We start from the raw sequence: 19,423 nt of genomic DNA on the forward strand, positions 1-19,423 counted from the left end.
GATTAATCGATATTTTCCTCTTGCAATTAATTCGAGTAATCTATTCCATAAAATGTGAATGTCAAATAAAATTTTGTTTTATGAAATATGTCGAATATATTCTTTCAATACATTTTTTTCCCTTTCCGCAAAATAAAAACAGTTCTCTTTTTGCTGAAACGTGGTAACGACACTGTTCCTTGGAGGAAAAAAAATGAAAAGGGGGCGGAAATTGGGATGAAATGAACTCGTGTGCTGAAGAAAAAAAAGGAGTCAAAGGAAAAAAAAAAAGGAAGCATCGAATCAGAGAATGAGGCGCGCGCGCGAGTTTAATACGAGAGAAAGAGAGAGAGAGAGAGAGAGAAATAAAGGCTATTGAATCGCTATCGTCCTCCCTCTATACCTATCTTTTTCACTCATTCTTTCTTTCTCTTTCTCTCTCTCACTCTGTTTGCAATCTCGGCTGTCGGTGCCTGTAGCTGAACAAAAATAGCCGCCAATGAGAAAAGGAACCTCGTACACACTTTCTTTTCAGCGTCTTTCAAGGAAAAATTTCTGAAAACTAATTTTCCCAGTCGACGGCTCAACGGGGTGTGTGCAACTCCTCTTTATATACGTGTAAGGAACGGCCTTACTTTCTTACTCGCGGACTTTCTTTCCAACCTTCTTCAGTATAACCCTCTCTCACCTCCACCCTTTTCTCTTCCACCATAACCCACACCCCTATTTACCTCCCTTTCTCTCTCTCTCCCCCTCTCTCTCTCCCTCCCCCCCCTCTCTCTCTCTCTCTCTCTCTCTCTCTCTCTCTCTCTCTCTCTCTCTTTCGAAGGCAGCCACACTTTTTTCTTCATTTCCACTATAGGACTTTTGTGAACGAGGTGTTAATCTTTCAGACAAATCTTTCTCCCCAAAAACTCCATTACTAATGCCATATAATGTATAGTTTTTTACTACATTCAGAAATTATTGATTTTAACTAAAAAAATGTACATATATTTGAAAAAATATTATTTTTTAACAAACTATTATTAATGGACTAAATAGTCCATTGTAGCTCGGATGCTGTTGGTCTTATTAAAAAGTGTCCTATATACATTTTTTGTAGAGCATTATGTCTTTTAGATTTTATTTATTAGGACAAAAAAATGATGCCAAAAATTTAAATCAAGTCTGTGAAAAAAGATTCTCTGGGGTCCTTGGAATGAATTTTTAAATTAATCTTCCGCCATATTGCATCCGTCATTTTGAATTTTGATAAACTAAGATTGGGTTCGTTATAATACTGCTATCAGAATAGCTAAGAAAATAAAAATTGGTTTGTTTGTTCGAACAAGAGATATGTCTTTCATAATTATTAAAGGCTTATTTTATATATTTATTTTAAACATAAACAGGTCATGCAGGTACAAAAAAACTATATAAAAATTTTATGTTTTTAAATGAGTATTGTTAAATGAAAATATTTGTATTTAATAACGGTTCCCTCAATCAATACCTTCTGCACCGAAAAAATTTTTCTGGTAATTCTATAACATCGATTTAGAGATTTTACATGTTCCTAAATCTGTTAATTCTACAGATATTTTCTGTAAGGATTTAACGCATGCGCGAAAACAATGCAGTGATTCGACTAAGGCTGAGTACGATTGAGTGCGAGAGGTTAAGGTGAATTTAGTGTTTTTATTATTATCATAGTGTCGGCAAGAAAGTTTAATTAAAAAGGAAACGTCTTAAGTATATAAACATTATTATAGAAATAAATTATTAGAAATTTTTTATTTTAAAATTAACTGTAGTGATTAAGTGAGAAAAGTCGTTTGTTTCAATTTCTCGACATAAGAAAAAGTGGATTTATCATAAGTTTTGAAAACTTGCTCCTCATTTTTTTTGTTAGAAAATTATTGAAGGATGAATTTATTTACATAGAAGTTATACTAATTTATACAATAATGTTCCGCGAATTTAATGTATTCGGAGGAGAATATAACCTATAAGAAATACTCTACTAAATATATATTATCCCTATATAGTATACATAATTTGGTCACTCAACAGTTTTTAAAAACTGTAGCTCAAACTTGTAGAATTAACAGATTTTAAAGCCAATGATTCTACAAATTTCTCTATTTGGAGAAACATCAGTAGATGGCGCAGGAGTTTCTGTAAATTCTACAGAAAATTTCTTTCCGTGTGGCCCGTTTTCAAAACACCCTCACACCATCCCTGTACAGATATTTATACTATACTAAAGTCGCAGTTGGGATTATAATATAATATCGTATTTATCGAGGGTGTGCAAGACGCTCGAGGACTTATGTATACTTACGACTTGTCAACGATCGCAACAAACCACAATAAAATGCATATTTATTATAATTTGAATTTGTGATAAGTAGGTATTCACCACTCATTTAAATCAGTGAAAATACACTGATATACAAATCAGTGAAATTTTATTGTTTGAAAATTAACAGATTAAAAGTTAAGAAAAAATGATTTTTTACATTTTTCTGTAAGTAAAATTCTTAGTTCAGATTTTTTCTGTATATATGTATAGCGTTAAAAAACTGTTAAAGGTTATAATCGAAAATTATTTTTCTCCCCCTTGTATATAAAAACTGAAAAATATATGTAATCGTTTTCAACAAAATGCAGAGAAAAAAAAATCCACACGTTATTCTAATGATATTTTAATCTCGTAATAAGATAAAACAGATATCTAATTAAAATCCAGTTGGAAATGGTATCATTTTTCACACGCGCAGAAGACGAAAGACACTCATTAGTTGGCTATGCGGTAGGTAACATTTATTCAAAAATCTCCACTTATAGCAGGGGTTCTCTTTTTTTAAATACGTATATACAAATAAACTGTATATGTATATAAAATTAAATACTTTTGTACACACACACACGGAGGAAAAGAGCATGTACATGAAGAAATTATTTCATTTCCGTGGCAATACGATGATCGCATCGCGCATGTATAGATTACACGAAAAGTCTTTTGCAGGTACCTAGGAGATTATTTATAACGACGCGTCCGAGCGAGCAAACCCATTAAGTATAATTTACGTCGTCGTACATAACTTTAATCCCTGCGCTTGTACTTATAGTGTATATAAATGTTATATACATATATATATGAACGACTCGAGTTATTGGTCCATCTTATATATGATCGGTATTATTGAGGGTATATTTGCGACTGTCGAAATTGCGAATTATATGAATAGAGAAAAGATGAGCGACATATCCTGCGACAATGTAATTACTCGGATCGTGCATCCCAACTATCGGGGGATTACAAGGCGACAAGAGACAGCCTATTTTCACATTCTTATCATAGAATCAGAGCGACGTAATCCCTCAAGCGGCGCGTGTAATCTCATCCCCACACTTCTCAAATCCCTTTGCCCCAGTATTCCCTGCCGAAAACCCCCTTTCGTCTTTTTTACTTCCTCTTTTTATCCCCTCCAATATTCTACTTTTGTCTTCTTCACTATATGTATATATATTTTTTTCAACGCTCCCTCTTTTAGAAATATTTCCTCTTGTATAATATATCATAAAAGTATTAAATTATATTATTGTAGCTTTAAAAAATTTCAATATTATACTCATAAGAAATATGTATTTATTCCAACTATATACAGATTTGTCATATCTAGAACAAATCAATACTCAGAATCTCGATTATTCACCTTTTTGCGAAATCGATATATCGATGTTAAAAAAAATTCATAAAACTTAGATAAAATATTTATTTATCGACCATATCAAAAAAGTTAAGAAGCAAAAAAAAAGTTCTCATATATACAAAACATTTGAAAAAATAAAAGGCAAAATCTCCGTGCAAAGTGAGTCGCGCAGTAAAAGATGCTTCTGAAAAGGTTTTGCAGTTAAATAAAAGAAATCGGTCCCGTTGTGTGTGGATGAGGGGACCAATTAGAATGCAAGCACTTTAGTCTTTTCTCGCTACAAAAGGAGAACCGGATTTTGTGCCTCGCGCGCGCGAAACCGACGAACCAGTAGGAATGTGCACATATAAGACTTGGACCAACTACATATTCTCTCGTATAAATAATACTACACCAGGGCTTTAAGCTCATTGCGATAGTCAGCGAAGCGGTTTTGCATTCTCGCAATACACACACACATATATATATATATATATATACGGAGGCGTAGTTGGCATTTACGGGCGTACACGGCTTAATAAATAAGTGTTCCCTTCTTGTCGTTCGTATATATATATATATATATTGTAAGCAATACCATCCAGCTCTCTCCCAACCCCCTTGTATAACGTACATCTCACCATATAGTCCCTATAAAAGCGACAGAAACGGCCGACGCTTAATTGCAAAAATTAACGCCATGCCTCGTCCCGCACGACATTGTTCAAAACTAATTAGGGGCCGAGATTTTATTACGAGACACGCAACAACAAGAGACGTTTGACAACTGTAATATATATATATATAGAAAAAAAGAACCCCGCGCTCTATCTCGTCTTTCTTTCTTTTATTATAAAAAAAAAAACCCCGAGCTTTTCATTATAAATAAAACTTTTCGAGTCTTCATATATAAATTTTTTTTTAATTTTATTATATATCCCTTCTTGTAAATGACACTTCATAAATTTATATAATTAATTTCATTACACAAACAAGGTTCATTTTAATAATTACCCGCTGTGCGATTAATTTTATTCTCGCTCGAACATTACTAATTACTAATAATGTGGTTGGAGATGACATTCACATTGTTGTATAATGGGAGGCATAAGTGGGCGTATCAAAATTCTGTCGACTGCAGTGGGCGGGGCTAATTTTTAGTGGGAGGATGAAGCGGTACCGTTTTTAAATTGGGCGGAACCATTCTTAAAGGTTACGCCTATAATTGGAGGATGCCACGCCTACACTGGACAATGTGGGAGGAGTCTGTTCGAGTAGGCGGAGTCTCGACACTGAAGTAGGATGTTCCTTTGTCTAGACTCCGCCTACTTGTTAGGTTCAGTGTACTTTTCCATGATGTAGGCGTGGTCTGATTGAGTAGGAGTCTATCCAAAAAAGGGTTACTCAAATGAATAAGACCACGCCTACAAATAGAAGAAAGTGGGAGGGGCTTATTCAATTAGGTGAAGTTTCTACAATAAAATAGGTTGTTCTTTTATTAATAAACTCCGCCTACTTATCTGTCTCCGCCTTCTTTGTAATTCATGTAGGCGTAACCTCATCAAAATAGAAAAAGTCTAGCAAATATATTAGGTTACTCAAATGAATAAGGCCACGCCTACAATAAAAATAAAGTGGGGCCATTCATTAATTACTTAAGGACGATTTTGGCTAATTTTGACCCACCCTACCCCCATGTAAGGATACATAAGATTTTCGGACCCCCCCTCCTCCTTTTTACGTTAGTTTTTAACAATATTAATGTATAATTTATAAATTAATTACAACTATACAAATGAAAAGTACTTGGTAAAATCTTACGTAAGAGTAGCTTCTGCCCCCCCCACCCCCGAACGTAAGACCATGTAGAGATTTTATAAACCCCCCTCCCCCTGTGGACCCTTAAGTAATTAATTAATGGCCCCTTATTCGAGTAGGCGGAGTCACTACAACAAAGTAAGGTATTTCTTTATTGGTTTGAATCCTACTAGTTATTAGGCCCCGCCCACTTTGTCATCTTTGTAGGAGTGTCGGTGTAAGTGGGAGGAGTTAGTTCGAGTAGGCGGAGTCTCTACAACAAAGTAAGGTATTTATTGGTTTGAATCCTACTAGTTATTAGGCCCCGCCCACTTTGTCATCTTTGTAGGAGTGTTGGTGTAAGTAGGAGGAGTTACTTCGAGTAGGCGGAGTCTCTACAACAAAGTAAGGTATTTATTGGTTTGAATCCTACTAGTTAGTCTACTAGTCCCCGCCCACTTTGTCATTCTTGTAGGTGTGTGGGTGTAAGTGGGAGGAGTTAATTCGAATAGGCGGTGTCTTGACAATAAAAAGGCTGTTCCAGTTGATAAGACCACGCCTAAAGATAGGACTTGGTAAATAAGCTACACCTATACAGAAAAAAGTTTCTAACGTAACAAACAGTAGACTTACGTAATTTCAATTAATTAAATTAATCATTAATGAGAATCAAAATATTTGTGGGAGAAAAATAAAATAGCAAAAAAAAAAAAAAAAAAAAGAAGTGAAACTGGGTTATACGTTTCAGTACGGGCGGGGTCGAGGTAGAATCCATGTTTTGTATATGATGCGACAACCGCCGATCGTTGGGGTCGCGAAATGCGTTACGGGGTTGAAATGTCGAACGAGCGAAGCGGGACGAAAGCGAGCAATCAAAGAGAATAATTCACGAGGCAGCCACATTGTTCCCTCCGTCTGTCCCATACCTGACTACATCTCCTGGGACACCAGTTATGTGACCCTAACGCCAATACGCTAAAATAGCGTCACGGTCATTCGACGTTGACAAAGGAAAATTTTTTTTCTACATTTCAAAAAAAAAAAAAAATTTAGTATTACTTTTTAAGAAAAAATTCGCATTTCTTTTGTAAAATCCATTTGTTAAAAAATTGTACAAGAGGAATTAAAATTTTTTAAATTTAATTTCTTTTTATTAATTTTTGAAATTAGTTTATTTCTAAAAAAGAAAAAATTGAAAATTTTTCTATTTTCGAGTCACAAAGTCGTGATGTGTGATGGCGTATCGAAAGTGCAAAGCACTCGGTCATGCCTCTATACAAAAAGGCCTTTATTGCACACGACATTGCGGTATTATATTAGGAATACGTGATCCATCTCCGGGGGCGACAGGCAGACAGCCTCGACAATAGTCCGATAACGCTTTTACGTCACTTCTTCGTCGTCGTCGTCGTCGTCCTGAAGTTTTGGGAAATGAATACATGCTTCCACTGTGTTGAATTTGCACAGTAAGCTCAGATATATATATATATATATATATATATATTTGTATCTACGGATCAGAAATGTCCTCTAGGTGTCGAAGCGTACCAAATGAACGACAGGGATGATCGCAATTGTATAAGCTGTTATATATAAAGCACTGAGATTGAACCTCACATATAGATAAGAGAAAGTAATAAATAAAAGCCCGATGAGTAAGCTATATACCATCAGAGTCAGGTGACTCAGCAGACTTTTTACTCGACTTATGTCGCCCATTATGTATACCAAATATATACGCATCTCGTCATTTATATTCATTAACGAATTGCCATACACATGTGAAAGAGAGCTTCACAGATTTCGATGCTTTTTTAATCACAAAATATACTTCCCACAATGTTCTGGTAGTATTTATATATGCGCGCATTTGACAATTTTCATTATAAATGGAAAATTAATTTACAACCAGATGAAGATATATACATATGAGCAGGGAAAATAAAAGAGGGGAGAGTGAAAGTATGACTATATATGAACGCATAATGAATCAATCATTCTGCGACTCATTAGCTATATACGCAGAGCTTATTCTTTTTTTATCTTTTGTTTCTGAATATTTCGCTTTCTCTATATTCTTTCACTTCCGCTGTAATTCTCTTTTACTCTAACTGAAAAGCATTGCTTTTTTTAATATACTCTTATAATTAAAGTGAGTAATTGTAATAAAAATGAAAAATCAACTCCCGATCTATTTTCAAAAAAAAGGTCTTTAGATTATATAAGCAATTACAAAAAACTCCCCGAGTAACTAGTTTCAGAAGAATCTAGGCAAATATATACTATTAAAGTAGGCGTATATCCTAAAAATAGGCGAATCCTTAATTAAGTGGGCGTTCCTAATAATGTGGGCGTGGTATACACCACTATGATTACCACGCCCACATTAATAATTAAAGTAGGCGTATCCTAATTAAAGTGGGCGGAGTTTATCAAAATAGATCAATGATATCCAAGTGGATGTATCTTAATTAAATTAGTGAATATTAATAAAGTAGGCAGGGCTTATCAACGTAGGCAGTACTTATGAAAGGTGGGCGGAGCATTCAAAGGTATTATAACAGTAGACTGCGAATATTAAAGTGGGTGGAGCTTATCAAAATCGGTGGTACCAAAGTGGGCGGATCCTATTAAAATAGACAAATCCTAATAATTTAGGCGAAGCTTATTAACGTGGAAAGTAATTATTATAATGGGCGTGGCTTAGAAAAATAAATGTATATCTTGGTTGGCTATATATAATTATAATTTTCTAATTAACTGTACAGATTCTAATTATGTTTGGCATATTCTAATAATGTGAGTAAGATTTATTAACGTTGGTAATTATAAAAGTAGGCGGGACTTATGAAAATTATTAGGTGTATATCAGAATATGCAGAGATTATAACAGTATTAAGTACATTTCTTTTTAACAATTTTTTGTTTCGAGTGGAAAATGTGTGAAATTAAGATAGAATATTTTTAATGATGCTTTTTATATATAGAGGTAAAATAATAATAATGTTACAAAATCTGACGTCTCGTAATTGCAAAATAAATTCAGTTATATAGTAGAACAATTGCGCTAATTGCGTTTATTATACAAGGAATATTATTATTATTATTGTTAAATGTCGTCGAGTTTTCCATGAACAATGAAAGAGTGAAGAGACATGGATGATGGCTGCTACTTTTCTTGGACGTAAATAGCAAAGTCAAGAGAGAAAGAGAGAGGCGAATGGAGAATGAAAAAGCGGGGCAAACAAAAGGCATTCGCCTTCGTGTTCCTTTCCTTCGCGCCGAATCAAAGAAGCGTTAATTAAGGGTTTTTCGAGTGACCTTCGCCCCCTTGGTGCAATTACTTTCACCATTGGAAGCGTGAAAAGAGTGAATATATATACAGAAAGAAAGCCACTGGACCAGGTGATTACACCTTTCTTTGTTTTTTCAACTTTGTTAAAAATTACTTTTTTTTTCCTCCTTAATAATATATTATTATTTATTTCATTTTCACACAAAGTTTATGAATCATATTTAATCGTTCGTAAAATAATATAGGAAAAAAAAAGCTTATGTTAATTATTTTGTTTATTAGTATATAATTATTTACTTGTCAACAAGGATTCTCCGAGTGAGAATGTTGGTAAGCTTTGAATGGAAGTTGTAATATTTGTTGCGTTAAAGTTATTTGTATCTGGAAGTGTATAGACTGTTAGACTCATTAGGGTAGATAGATCGAATCCCGAAGGGTTAGTATGATGTTGGCCTGCAGCGTCGTCCTATCGACTCAAAGGACAAACATAACTACTTTAACCCTATAGCCATATATAAACTAGAGGGCTAAGCAAGCCTCTGTTTCTCTTTATGAGTTAAACCCTTGAAGCAAACTCCGCGACGCAAGTTTAAGGCATATCAGCAAGTTAGCACTATATATACATTAAAATGAAACTGGTCTCTAATAACCCACAAGTTTGTTTCATTTTTAGTTTTACTAATAGAAAATATTATATTTTGTAATAATTAATACGATTCAATATTGTAAATTCGATAATAATAGGAAACAGATGTTATTGGTATAACAATAATTTTTCGTTCACTGGGAAAGAGGGACAATAAATAATGGTTTTGAGAGTACTTGAATAAGACGGCCCAAGGGAGTATCTTTTTTTCTTCTCTTTTTTCAACCCCTCTGTCCATTGCTTCAAACATCCCCAGTCAGGATTGATTCCATCTGAATATTTCATGACCTCGCAACCAAACTTATTACCCCTACTATATTTACAGGAATGATTATTATATTATAAGTGGAGCTTTAAACAAAATAATATTACGAATTTCAAAAATTATATTTTCAATTGAAAATTAAGTTATTCAATAATATTATTGTTACTATATTATGTGTTAATATTAACAAAAAAAATATGAAAAATTACTTATTATGAAAATTTACCCACTTTGGTACAAACGTTCACACCTACTGTTTAGTAAGCCACGCCTATTTAGAATGTAAACCACACCTACTTTGGTTAAAACGCCCCTTTCCCCACGCCTATTTAGAATCTTATTCACACCCACTTTGGTACAAACGTTCACACCTACTGCTTAGTAAGCCACGCCTATTTAGAATGTAAACCACACCTACTTTGGTTAAAACGCCCCTTTCCCCACGCCTATTTAGAATCTTATTCACACCCACTTTGGTACAAACGTTCACACCTACTGCTTAGTAAGCCACGCCTATTTAGAATGTTAACCACACCTACTTTGGTTAAAACGCCCCTTTCCCCACGTCTATTTAGAATATTATTCACACCCACTTTGGTACAAACGTTCACACCTACTGTTAAGTAAGCCACGCCTATTTAGAATGTAAACCACACCTACTTTGGTTAAAACGCCCCTTTCCCCACCAAATAGAAATATATTACTTACATGCTACAAAATTTCGATGCATACACCTCCTTAAAGTAGCACCTCCCATTTTAGGTTTTATAAAATTAATTTTAATAAATAGCTTACAGATGAATTTGAAATTATTATTTAAAATACAGAAGGGAAAATGTTGACGAAGGGCAAAGAATGTGTCAATTACAAACTCCTCCCACCGAAAGGAGGAGCTTTTTTGAAACCACCTACATTGAAAAATCGTTTTAGGGCGGATCAATGAATTTATGGGCGTGGCTTATTAGACAACGCCCTTTAATAGGAGTGGCCTTTGAATTATTGTTTTATAAAATTAAATTTTTTTTCATAAATGTGAGATGAAAAGCTGCTTTGTGGGCGGTTCCCAAAAAATGTGACTCCTCCTACTTATGTTCTTACTTCCAATAAATCCTTTCCCTTTAGAAATCGTATTTTCACCAGAATATAATTACTATCCGTCATCAAAATAAACTTTTTTTTTAATTGTAAGCTTTGATGAGCTTGAACGAAAATTAATTATATAATTATTATTATTGAGTATGCATACATCGTGTATTCTGTATGATAAAGTTTTGCGCTTATGTTCGATAGAGAATATCGAGTGCATACTCTTGTATATTATAGATGGCTCTTAGTACTTTGACTGCAGTATATAATCTAGCTATATGCATTATGCACGTGATCCTCTCATTAACTCGTGTCGCGTGCATAGTCGATATACCCTCTGTGCATTCAATAGATGGAATACACTATAGAGATGTATATATATTCCTGTCCTATCTTGTCCTCCCCTCCCCCATTCCCCCTTGTCTATGGCATTACACGTTTGATGCAATCGATTAAGCAGAAATATTCGGCTTGAATAAAGGATTTCCCATGAATACATATATATATATACATATATATATATTTCTGGTTTGGAATTATTTTTGAAAGCCAATACGCGTCACCAATCAGTCAATAGCGTCACATATATATATATATAGGAAATAAACTTTTACAGACACAGAGAGGAACGATAAAAAAAATTCGTCCATTTGATACAATTCTCGGGAAAGGGTGAATCGCCGCACGACTTTTATATATATATAAATGGAACTAAGTGAAGCGTAGAGCTAAAATGTCAATTGCAGGTTTTTTTATCATCGTCTTTTTTTCTAAAGAGAATGTTTAACAAATTATTTCATGTTTCTCGTTTTTTCAGAATTAAATAATTTGTTCCACTTGCAATTGGTTTGAAAATTTTTTTTTACTTTTTTTTATGAATATATGAATCTAATAATTTTTTTTCTTTTTCTGTTGCAGAATCTCGAAAAATAATGGTACAGCAGTGACGAATTCCAGGTATGTTTTAAGAGAAATATTTTATTTTTTTTTAATAGTCGAGAAATGAAAACTTTTAATAAATTCACTTTTTAATACCATTTTTCATGATTTACAACTTTTTTAACGATTCTGTTTTTGTTAAAATTGAATTCCAAATGTGAAACTCAATATATATATAGTTAAGCACATATAAATACTTTTTGAAATGTACTTAACTTTAAACCCATTACAAACTCTCTAGAATCGAAATAAATTATTTCAAAAAGAAACAAAAAAAAAATTTGCCATTTCCGATGAAACAAGACACGTATAACGTTACATCGTGGTGTCCTACTCTCTGTCTCTCTCTCTTTCTCAACTTCCGCCAAAGCCAATATATATATATATATAAAAGAAGCGAGGAATTTCTTGCATTGATCCTCGTTCGACTCATCGACCTGAGTTAAATAGCATCATCCCCCTTCTTACTCATTAACTTTTTATTTTGAAAGCACCAAGTTGCTTTGGCGGAAAAAGTTCATCCGTCTATCCTCTTCTTCCTTCCACCCTCAACTTCAGAGATCGTATCCAATGCTACATCCTCTCAGGATATTAATCTTAAGACCACATTAGAAAAAGGGATAGTAATTTTTATATATATATAAATAAAAAAAACTGTTCACTTGCTATATCGTTACATTCACCTTTAATAAAAAAAAAATGACTAATTTTTTTGAGTAAACATAAATAACATCAATTTTCTTAATTGACGATTTTTCAAAATATTGTATACAATTTTCTTCAAAAGTGCTTACTTGTAGGCGTGGTTTTGTCAAGAAACGCCTTCTTTAGGCGTGTCTTATTGTAGTTACACCCCTCGAGTGCCATATACTTTAGCAACAAATTTGACTTAAATATAAGCTAGAATTCCCTAGTGGACAACGACCGTTATGGCTTTAGAACGTTAACCAAAGTTCCTATTTTTTTTTAAAGTAAATCTTAAATATTTTTCCTGGCTTCGATAACCAATTTATGAAGGGTGTTTCCTTTGAAGTCACGCCCTTCAGTAGGCGTGTTTTAGTATGCTCCGCCCTTTTAATTTTGCTTTTTATAAGGTTAAAGCTCTTTTGCTAATTAATTTTCTGGGCGTGGCTTTTTTAAACTCCGCCCTTTAATGGGTGTGTTTTTATTAAGCTCCGCTCATTTAGAATAGTTCTTCTTACATAAAGCCTAAATTAGATCGTGGCTTAAAAAATCAATTTATGGGCGTGTTTTAGTATAGGCAACGCCCCCAAAATACACGTGTTTTGAATATGTGCTCTATCTTTATCTAAAAATTTTTAATTTTATTCATATTGTTATTTGTTTATTTATTATTGCAAATAAATCTAACAAATTGAACACCGCATATTTTATGGTAATAGGAAAAAATGCGAGATCCCTTGTTTTTTCGATTAATTCTAAAAAGCAAACGACAATTTGAAATTACAGGGTACAAAAAATGAAGATGCGGGTTACTTGAAAGAAACAAATGCGAAAGATCAAAGTAGAGCGGGCTTCATTGGATGGGGATGATTATTTTTATGATATGATAGCGAGGAGTCCAGGAGATGAGATACCTCGTCCCTTCTTTTCTCTCTATATATATATATATATATAAAGACGTCTTTGCTGAGACCAACCCTCCCAAACCCTCCTTCTTGAACACTGTGACAGTGGCAGTGATGCCACCCCGTGACCGGAATACCTCATCGGAGTCTTCTCACCGCCGCACCTTTTCTTTCGTCTTTCTTTTCCCTTACTGTGTGTGTCCCATGTTATTACAGCCTTGCTGACAGCGTCTTGACAAATTAAGGATGCTACTCAAGACACCCTCTCAATATCGTATCTCTATTTTTCGTTACTTTGATATTGTGCTCTCATAAAAGAATCTTTATTTACTCAGGAAATTACCTTCAACGATCGCGCGGAAAATGATGTAAAACATGTTAGACTTTTAATTGAAAAATTCAATTTTTGATAAAATTTTTCAAAAGTTACTGTAAAATTAAAAAAAAACAATATTTAGATATTAAAGTGACTAAAATATCTCACATCTTGTTTTTTCCTTGTTTTTTTATGGAATTAGTTGAGAAATTATTTTGAAAAGAATTTTAATTCGTTTATACTAAGAATCAAACGGCACAACACTAAAAGATGTTTTATTATTCTGCTCTCGTCTTGAAATGTATTGTTCTCAAAATTACTGCCTACATCGTGTTTCTTTTTTCTTATTGTCGCGTCACTAAAGCCGGACTGATCTCTTTTCTCATATATTACTATATAAGTTTAACTAGATTCTTTTAGCATTTTGTTGCGCAATGAATGTGGACAAAGGACGAAACTATAAATTAGGAAGCCACTTATTATTGTATATGTGACACGCTGACAATGTTATTCTTAACCAAATGAGAAGCAGAGACACAGACTCACAACGTGACGTTTCATTCGGAGCAGTTACTTGCCAATAAGAATGAACCTATTTTCAATGCTGCCAACAATTTTATATTTATATTGTTCCGCCAAAACAATGCTCAACTTCAATGATACTTTACTTTCATTCAACATTTTACATTACAAAAAATTAGTTTAAAAAAATTTTTAAGACACGATTATCTCAAAAATACAGTAATTGTAAATTTTTCGAAAAATCCAAAAATTTATTTTCACCTAGCTCAGCATCCGCAATAGACCAATCAAAAAATGCGTCATATACTGTTTTTGTTCGAGACTCCCGGGCTAAGACTTTGGTGCGGTATTCCCGAGCGATTATCTCGAAGTTTTCAAAAAATCTCAAAATTTATTTTCATCTAGCGCAGCATCCGCTGGACCAATCAAAAAGTACCCCTTACATGTTTTTGAAGACAACTTCCAGGTTAAGACTTTAGTGGTATTCCGGAGCGATAATCTTGGAAATTTAATTTTTCCAAAGTTTTTCCAAAATTTTTTGAATGTAGCACAGCATCTGCTGGACCAATCAAAAAGTGTCCCATACATTTTTTGTTCGAGACTCCCGGGTTAAGATTTTGGTGGTATTGTGGAGCGATTATCTCGAAAATTTAATTTTCGATTATCTCGAAGATTTCAAAAAATCTCAAAATTTATTTTCATCTAGTGCAGCATCCGCTGAACCAATTAAAAAGTGCCCCGTACATTTTTTGAAGACAACTCCCTGGTTTAGATTTTTCCGCTTTTTCTGTGAGTGTCTTTGCATGTATATGCTCTACCAATTAGGTGTGGCTTTGAAAATTTCACCTTTCAATTTACGTGTTTTTTTTTATTAATTAATTATTTCTATTCAATTATTTTAATTAAGCATCCTTTTTATTTGTTTCACTAGCAAATTTTTTTTTTATTGAATGTTCTTCGCTTAAACTCTGCTGTAAGAGATACAGTATATAAATTTATTTCAAATTAGGGAAATATAATTATAAGAATAACGATGGAGCAGCAAATGTAGGTTTCTTCTGTGGTGTTCCCTTTTGGAGTATAACTGATAAATGTAATATAGAGAATGGAAAATAGTTTTGAAAAAATTAATGTCCTGACCTGTACTGTATAAGGAATATACGTATTGCAAGAACCATAGAGGGAGCGAGTGCCTTTTCTTCAATCCTCTGAGAAATAAAGGCACACAGGGGAGAGATTGTACACAAAGCGAGTCTTGTTTGGGGTCTGCAAAGAGCAGATCCATGCTACGTGGGCGTATATATATATGTACATTTATACTCTTGATGCGATACTTTGTAATTAGTGCGTGTGTGGGTGTTCATCTCTGCTCCCGTCTGTGAATGCTCTTCTCTACGATATCGAACCACTATGATCTTTAAAAGACTTTTATATTCTAAAACTTACGTATAACTTACGTGGGAAAAAAAATTGACAAAGCAATTTTGTTATTAGTTTTTTTAATTTTTCCTAAATTTTTTTGTTAATAATAATTAAATACTATTTTTGAAGTATACCAACAAAAAGCAATTCTAATAACTGAATACAAGTACAATTTGGCCTCACAAATTGAAAGTGGAAGCAATTTTCAGTTAGAGAGTTGTTGGATTGTGAGGGGGTATGGGTTGAGAAATAGCCTTTATTTCTGCCAAAAGTCGAAGACAGACGCAACGGGAAAATGGAAAATCATTCCTATAGAAAGGTTAATAATAATAATCATAATAATTCTCTTCTCCTTTCAATCGAGGTCTGTTCGGTGCGCGCACAGCCTTTTCATTCGAAATATGAATGGTTCGAACGAGTTGAGCCATATCCTCTCTTTCGCCCCTCTTGAAAACTCCCGCACTCTGCCACCACCCCCTTGAAAGCATCCTTCGTCGTTCTTTCGACAAGGAACAGCCAACCGTATTCTGCGACCAATTGTACCATACCTCTGCCAATCAAGAAGCCTACATATATGTCTGTATATATGTATGCTCCACTATATTCCTTCAGCTTGGGGAAATTTCAACTACCGTTTTCAATCGGGTCGTGCCACACCCCCCTTCAAGCATATCGGAATGCAGTTGCATCGTGCTTGCGCGCCTCTCGTCTCCGCAGCAATTTTCCTTCTACAACGAATGAAAAGCTCAAATCTCCCGTTTCGTGATTTAACGTATTTTATTTGATATATATAGTTTAGACGTCGGAGATATAATCTCTGAGATCTTCTTCTTATGACCCAAATGACTTTCTATTTGAAACTAATTCATTGATGCTACAACAAAACATAAAAGTAAACATAGAAGGAAAACTTAAGTTAGTCCTTAATCTTCTGTTGTATCAATTTCTGCAATTGATATAGAAATGCATCAATTGAATGCAAATCTTAAAACAATGCTGAATCAAGCCCTGAAAGCTGAAATCAAAATTAACTTAATTTACTTTGAATCTAACCAAAAATAATTTTTGAAAGTCTGTCTGAATTCCGCATATCCGGAATGAAATTTTATCGACAGTAATCAACAAACATAAAAATAAACAATTTTTGCAGAGAAAGAGAGAGAAAAGAAGGAAAGAAAAGGCTTTGGAGGGAGATTGAGGCGCGAAAATGCAGCAGAGACATAAAAAGACTCGCTTCTCGAATCCGCCGTGCAAGCTCCTCTGGAATGAGGCACAACACTTGTGCACACACAACACCGAATAACTGTTTCTCTCTTTTTTTTCTTTTGGAATTGCACTAGTCGCGAATACACCAACAAACCTCTGATGTGCATTATATGTGAAGCAGCGCGCTCTATGGGCCGCGCGCAGATAACGTATAATCCAATCAAATGCCAAAGTGGATCGCAACAAAAAAGACGATGATCTCTATATCGTGTTGGCCCCGTCGAATTTCAATATAGACCACCATGGACGGATAACTACCTATACCACCACCTCCCGCACTCCTCTCTAGACATATAAAAAATATGAAAAGCATCCATTCCAATGGCAAACGACGTGAATATATATACTATGGAATTCCAGGCCTCTGCTCTGTGGATATAGTCGTTTCACCCTCTCAAATCAGTGTGTTTTCGTCCTCCCAAGTACCCAAAAGTCCCTCTTCCCTCATACACTTTCTGCACTTCTATATCCATATATATTCACTCTACTGATTCAAAATAATGTTACCGTATGTAGAATTATTATTAGCTCCACACTCCGACAACAGTCATTGCCCAATATTTGTTACTGAAGGACTCTCTTAATGAACCTACGCTGAATCTAATTTCAACCTGCATATTAGACCTTCATTGAGATTTTAGAACTTTTTTTTTGAAGAAACATTAAACCTTTATTAGAACAACATTCAACTTTGATTGAACCTCCTTTAAACCTATTTTAAATCTTTATTAGACCTACTTTGAACCTACATTACATCTGCATTGAACCTACAATAGAAGTACTTTTTTGAAAAAACTTGTTTATTTATTTATTAAACGTAAAAGCTCGTTTAATTTCAGTTCAGATAATATTTTAGAATTATATTATAGGCATAAACCGCAATGTTATAAAATATTACATTTTTAATGTTTTCAATGAAACAAAAAGCTTATAAATTTTATTTATCCTATATATTGAACACAAATGACTATTTTATTTTCGCAATTGGTGGAATGAGTCGCATGCTTTCCAAAAAAAAGTGTTGAAGAGGTAATAACGTGCGGCATTTCTCAAGTCAACTTATTCTATTTAGAAAGAAGAAGAAGAAAAAAAAAAAAGAAGCGAAGTGAAGGGTGGTTTCGTTGAATCGGCATTCCCCTTCTCAACCCTCCGACCGGTTCTCTTTCCTTTTCGATACAGAGGTGTGTGTATAGTCAAGGGGGTTGCCTTCGTTTTCTCGCGTTGACAGGAACGAGCGCTAGCAATGATTAATGGCTTAGAGCATTAACGGACTATTGACAAACACGTTTCTCATCGCAGATATTCCCTCCCCCCCCCCTTCCCAAACACTTTCTACACATTTACTCCCCCCCTCCTTATCGTTCGCTCGTTCGACATGGTTGGTGGTTTACAGAATGTCATCAAGGCCACATCCAAGACGTTGAAGCAGGTGAAGTAAAATCGTCAATATATTATAAACGCTAAGTGAAATGTTGCCAAAATAGAAAATTAATTTTATTTCAATTTTTATTTTCAATTTTTACTAGAAAAGATATTTAAAAGTCTCTGTATATATGATCTGAAATTTATTAATTTAGCTGAGAGGATTTTTCTTTAGTAACTGATTTTTAGTATAGACGATGAAATAAAAACGATAAAAGAAGAAAGAAAAAAAAGAGAATCTTTTTCATGGCAGTATCTTTATACATCTTATGAACGATGAATGGCGAAAAGTGGCAAAAGCCTCTGTTGTGACAAAAGACGCAACGTCGAGTCGATAGAAAAGATCAGAAGAACATATTGATGTTGAAACTGAATATCCCCCCCCTCTCTCTCTCTCTCTCTGAAATGATATACCCTAAATAGGCAACCATTCCCATTGACATTTACCAGAAGCCTATCTTTCCGTAACGCCTACGTCACAATCATTGATAACATTCAACGTCTCCCGTTATTTAAACTTTGATATGTTCCTGAATAGGCATGATGATAAAGCTTATTCGATAGGGTATACTGTCGAGAAATTGAAAATTTAATACACTGTTAATAGTGCTAAGAAAAATAATATAAAAGAATTTTTGTTCAACAAAAAATAAATTGGCGTAATAGGAGTGAATTTTAAAATATGGGCGTGGTTTGATAAAAAATAGGCGTGGCTTAAAATTTTGGGCGTGGTTCACCAATAATGGGCGTGTCTCTAATTATGTTTACTGGGCTTATTTGTGCTTGTTGTTTGAAAATAGGCGTGGTTTAAATGTAAATTGTATTTTGAAATGGGTGGGGTTTTATCAAAGTAGGCGTGGTCTATAATTAGTAGGCGTGGTTTGGCTAAAAGTGGGCGGAGTTTAATTAAAGTAGGCGTGATTTAAATGTAAATTTGCTTTGAAATGGGTGGGTTTTATTAAAGTAGATGTGGTTTACAATTAATAGGCGTGGTTTGACTAAAAGTAGGCGTCGTTTAAACTAGATTATGTTGAAATTTGTGTGGCTTTTTATTAATGTAAGGGTGGTTTAAACATAGCTGATGTTTAAAAGTGGGCGGTGTTTGATTAAAGTAGGCGTGGCTTTAAAAAGAGTCTAAAAAAACTAATTTTTAATAATGAGCAGTTTAGAAAAAAGTAATAATTTATGTCTTTTAATGG

General features: G+C 34.1%; 1 protein-coding gene across 2 annotated transcripts in view; it reads left to right on the forward strand.

The window, feature by feature from the left end:
- LOC127286831 (transcription factor SOX-13) overlaps positions 1 to 19,423 on the forward strand; it is a 209,691-nt gene that overhangs the window by 97,939 nt on the left and 92,329 nt on the right. For both annotated transcript variants that reach the window (XM_051313436.1, XM_051313437.1), the window contains exon 4: positions 11,667 to 11,705. In XM_051313436.1, coding sequence (XP_051169393.1) covers positions 11,667 to 11,705 — 39 coding nt within the window. The remainder of the gene's footprint in view (positions 1 to 11,666; positions 11,706 to 19,423) is intronic.

Source organism: Leptopilina boulardi, unplaced genomic scaffold (assembly GCF_019393585.1).
Source record: "Leptopilina boulardi isolate dan_hultmark-lab unplaced genomic scaffold, ZJU_Lbou_2.1 LbouV2_362, whole genome shotgun sequence".
Lineage (NCBI taxonomy): Eukaryota > Metazoa > Arthropoda > Insecta > Hymenoptera > Figitidae > Leptopilina > Leptopilina boulardi.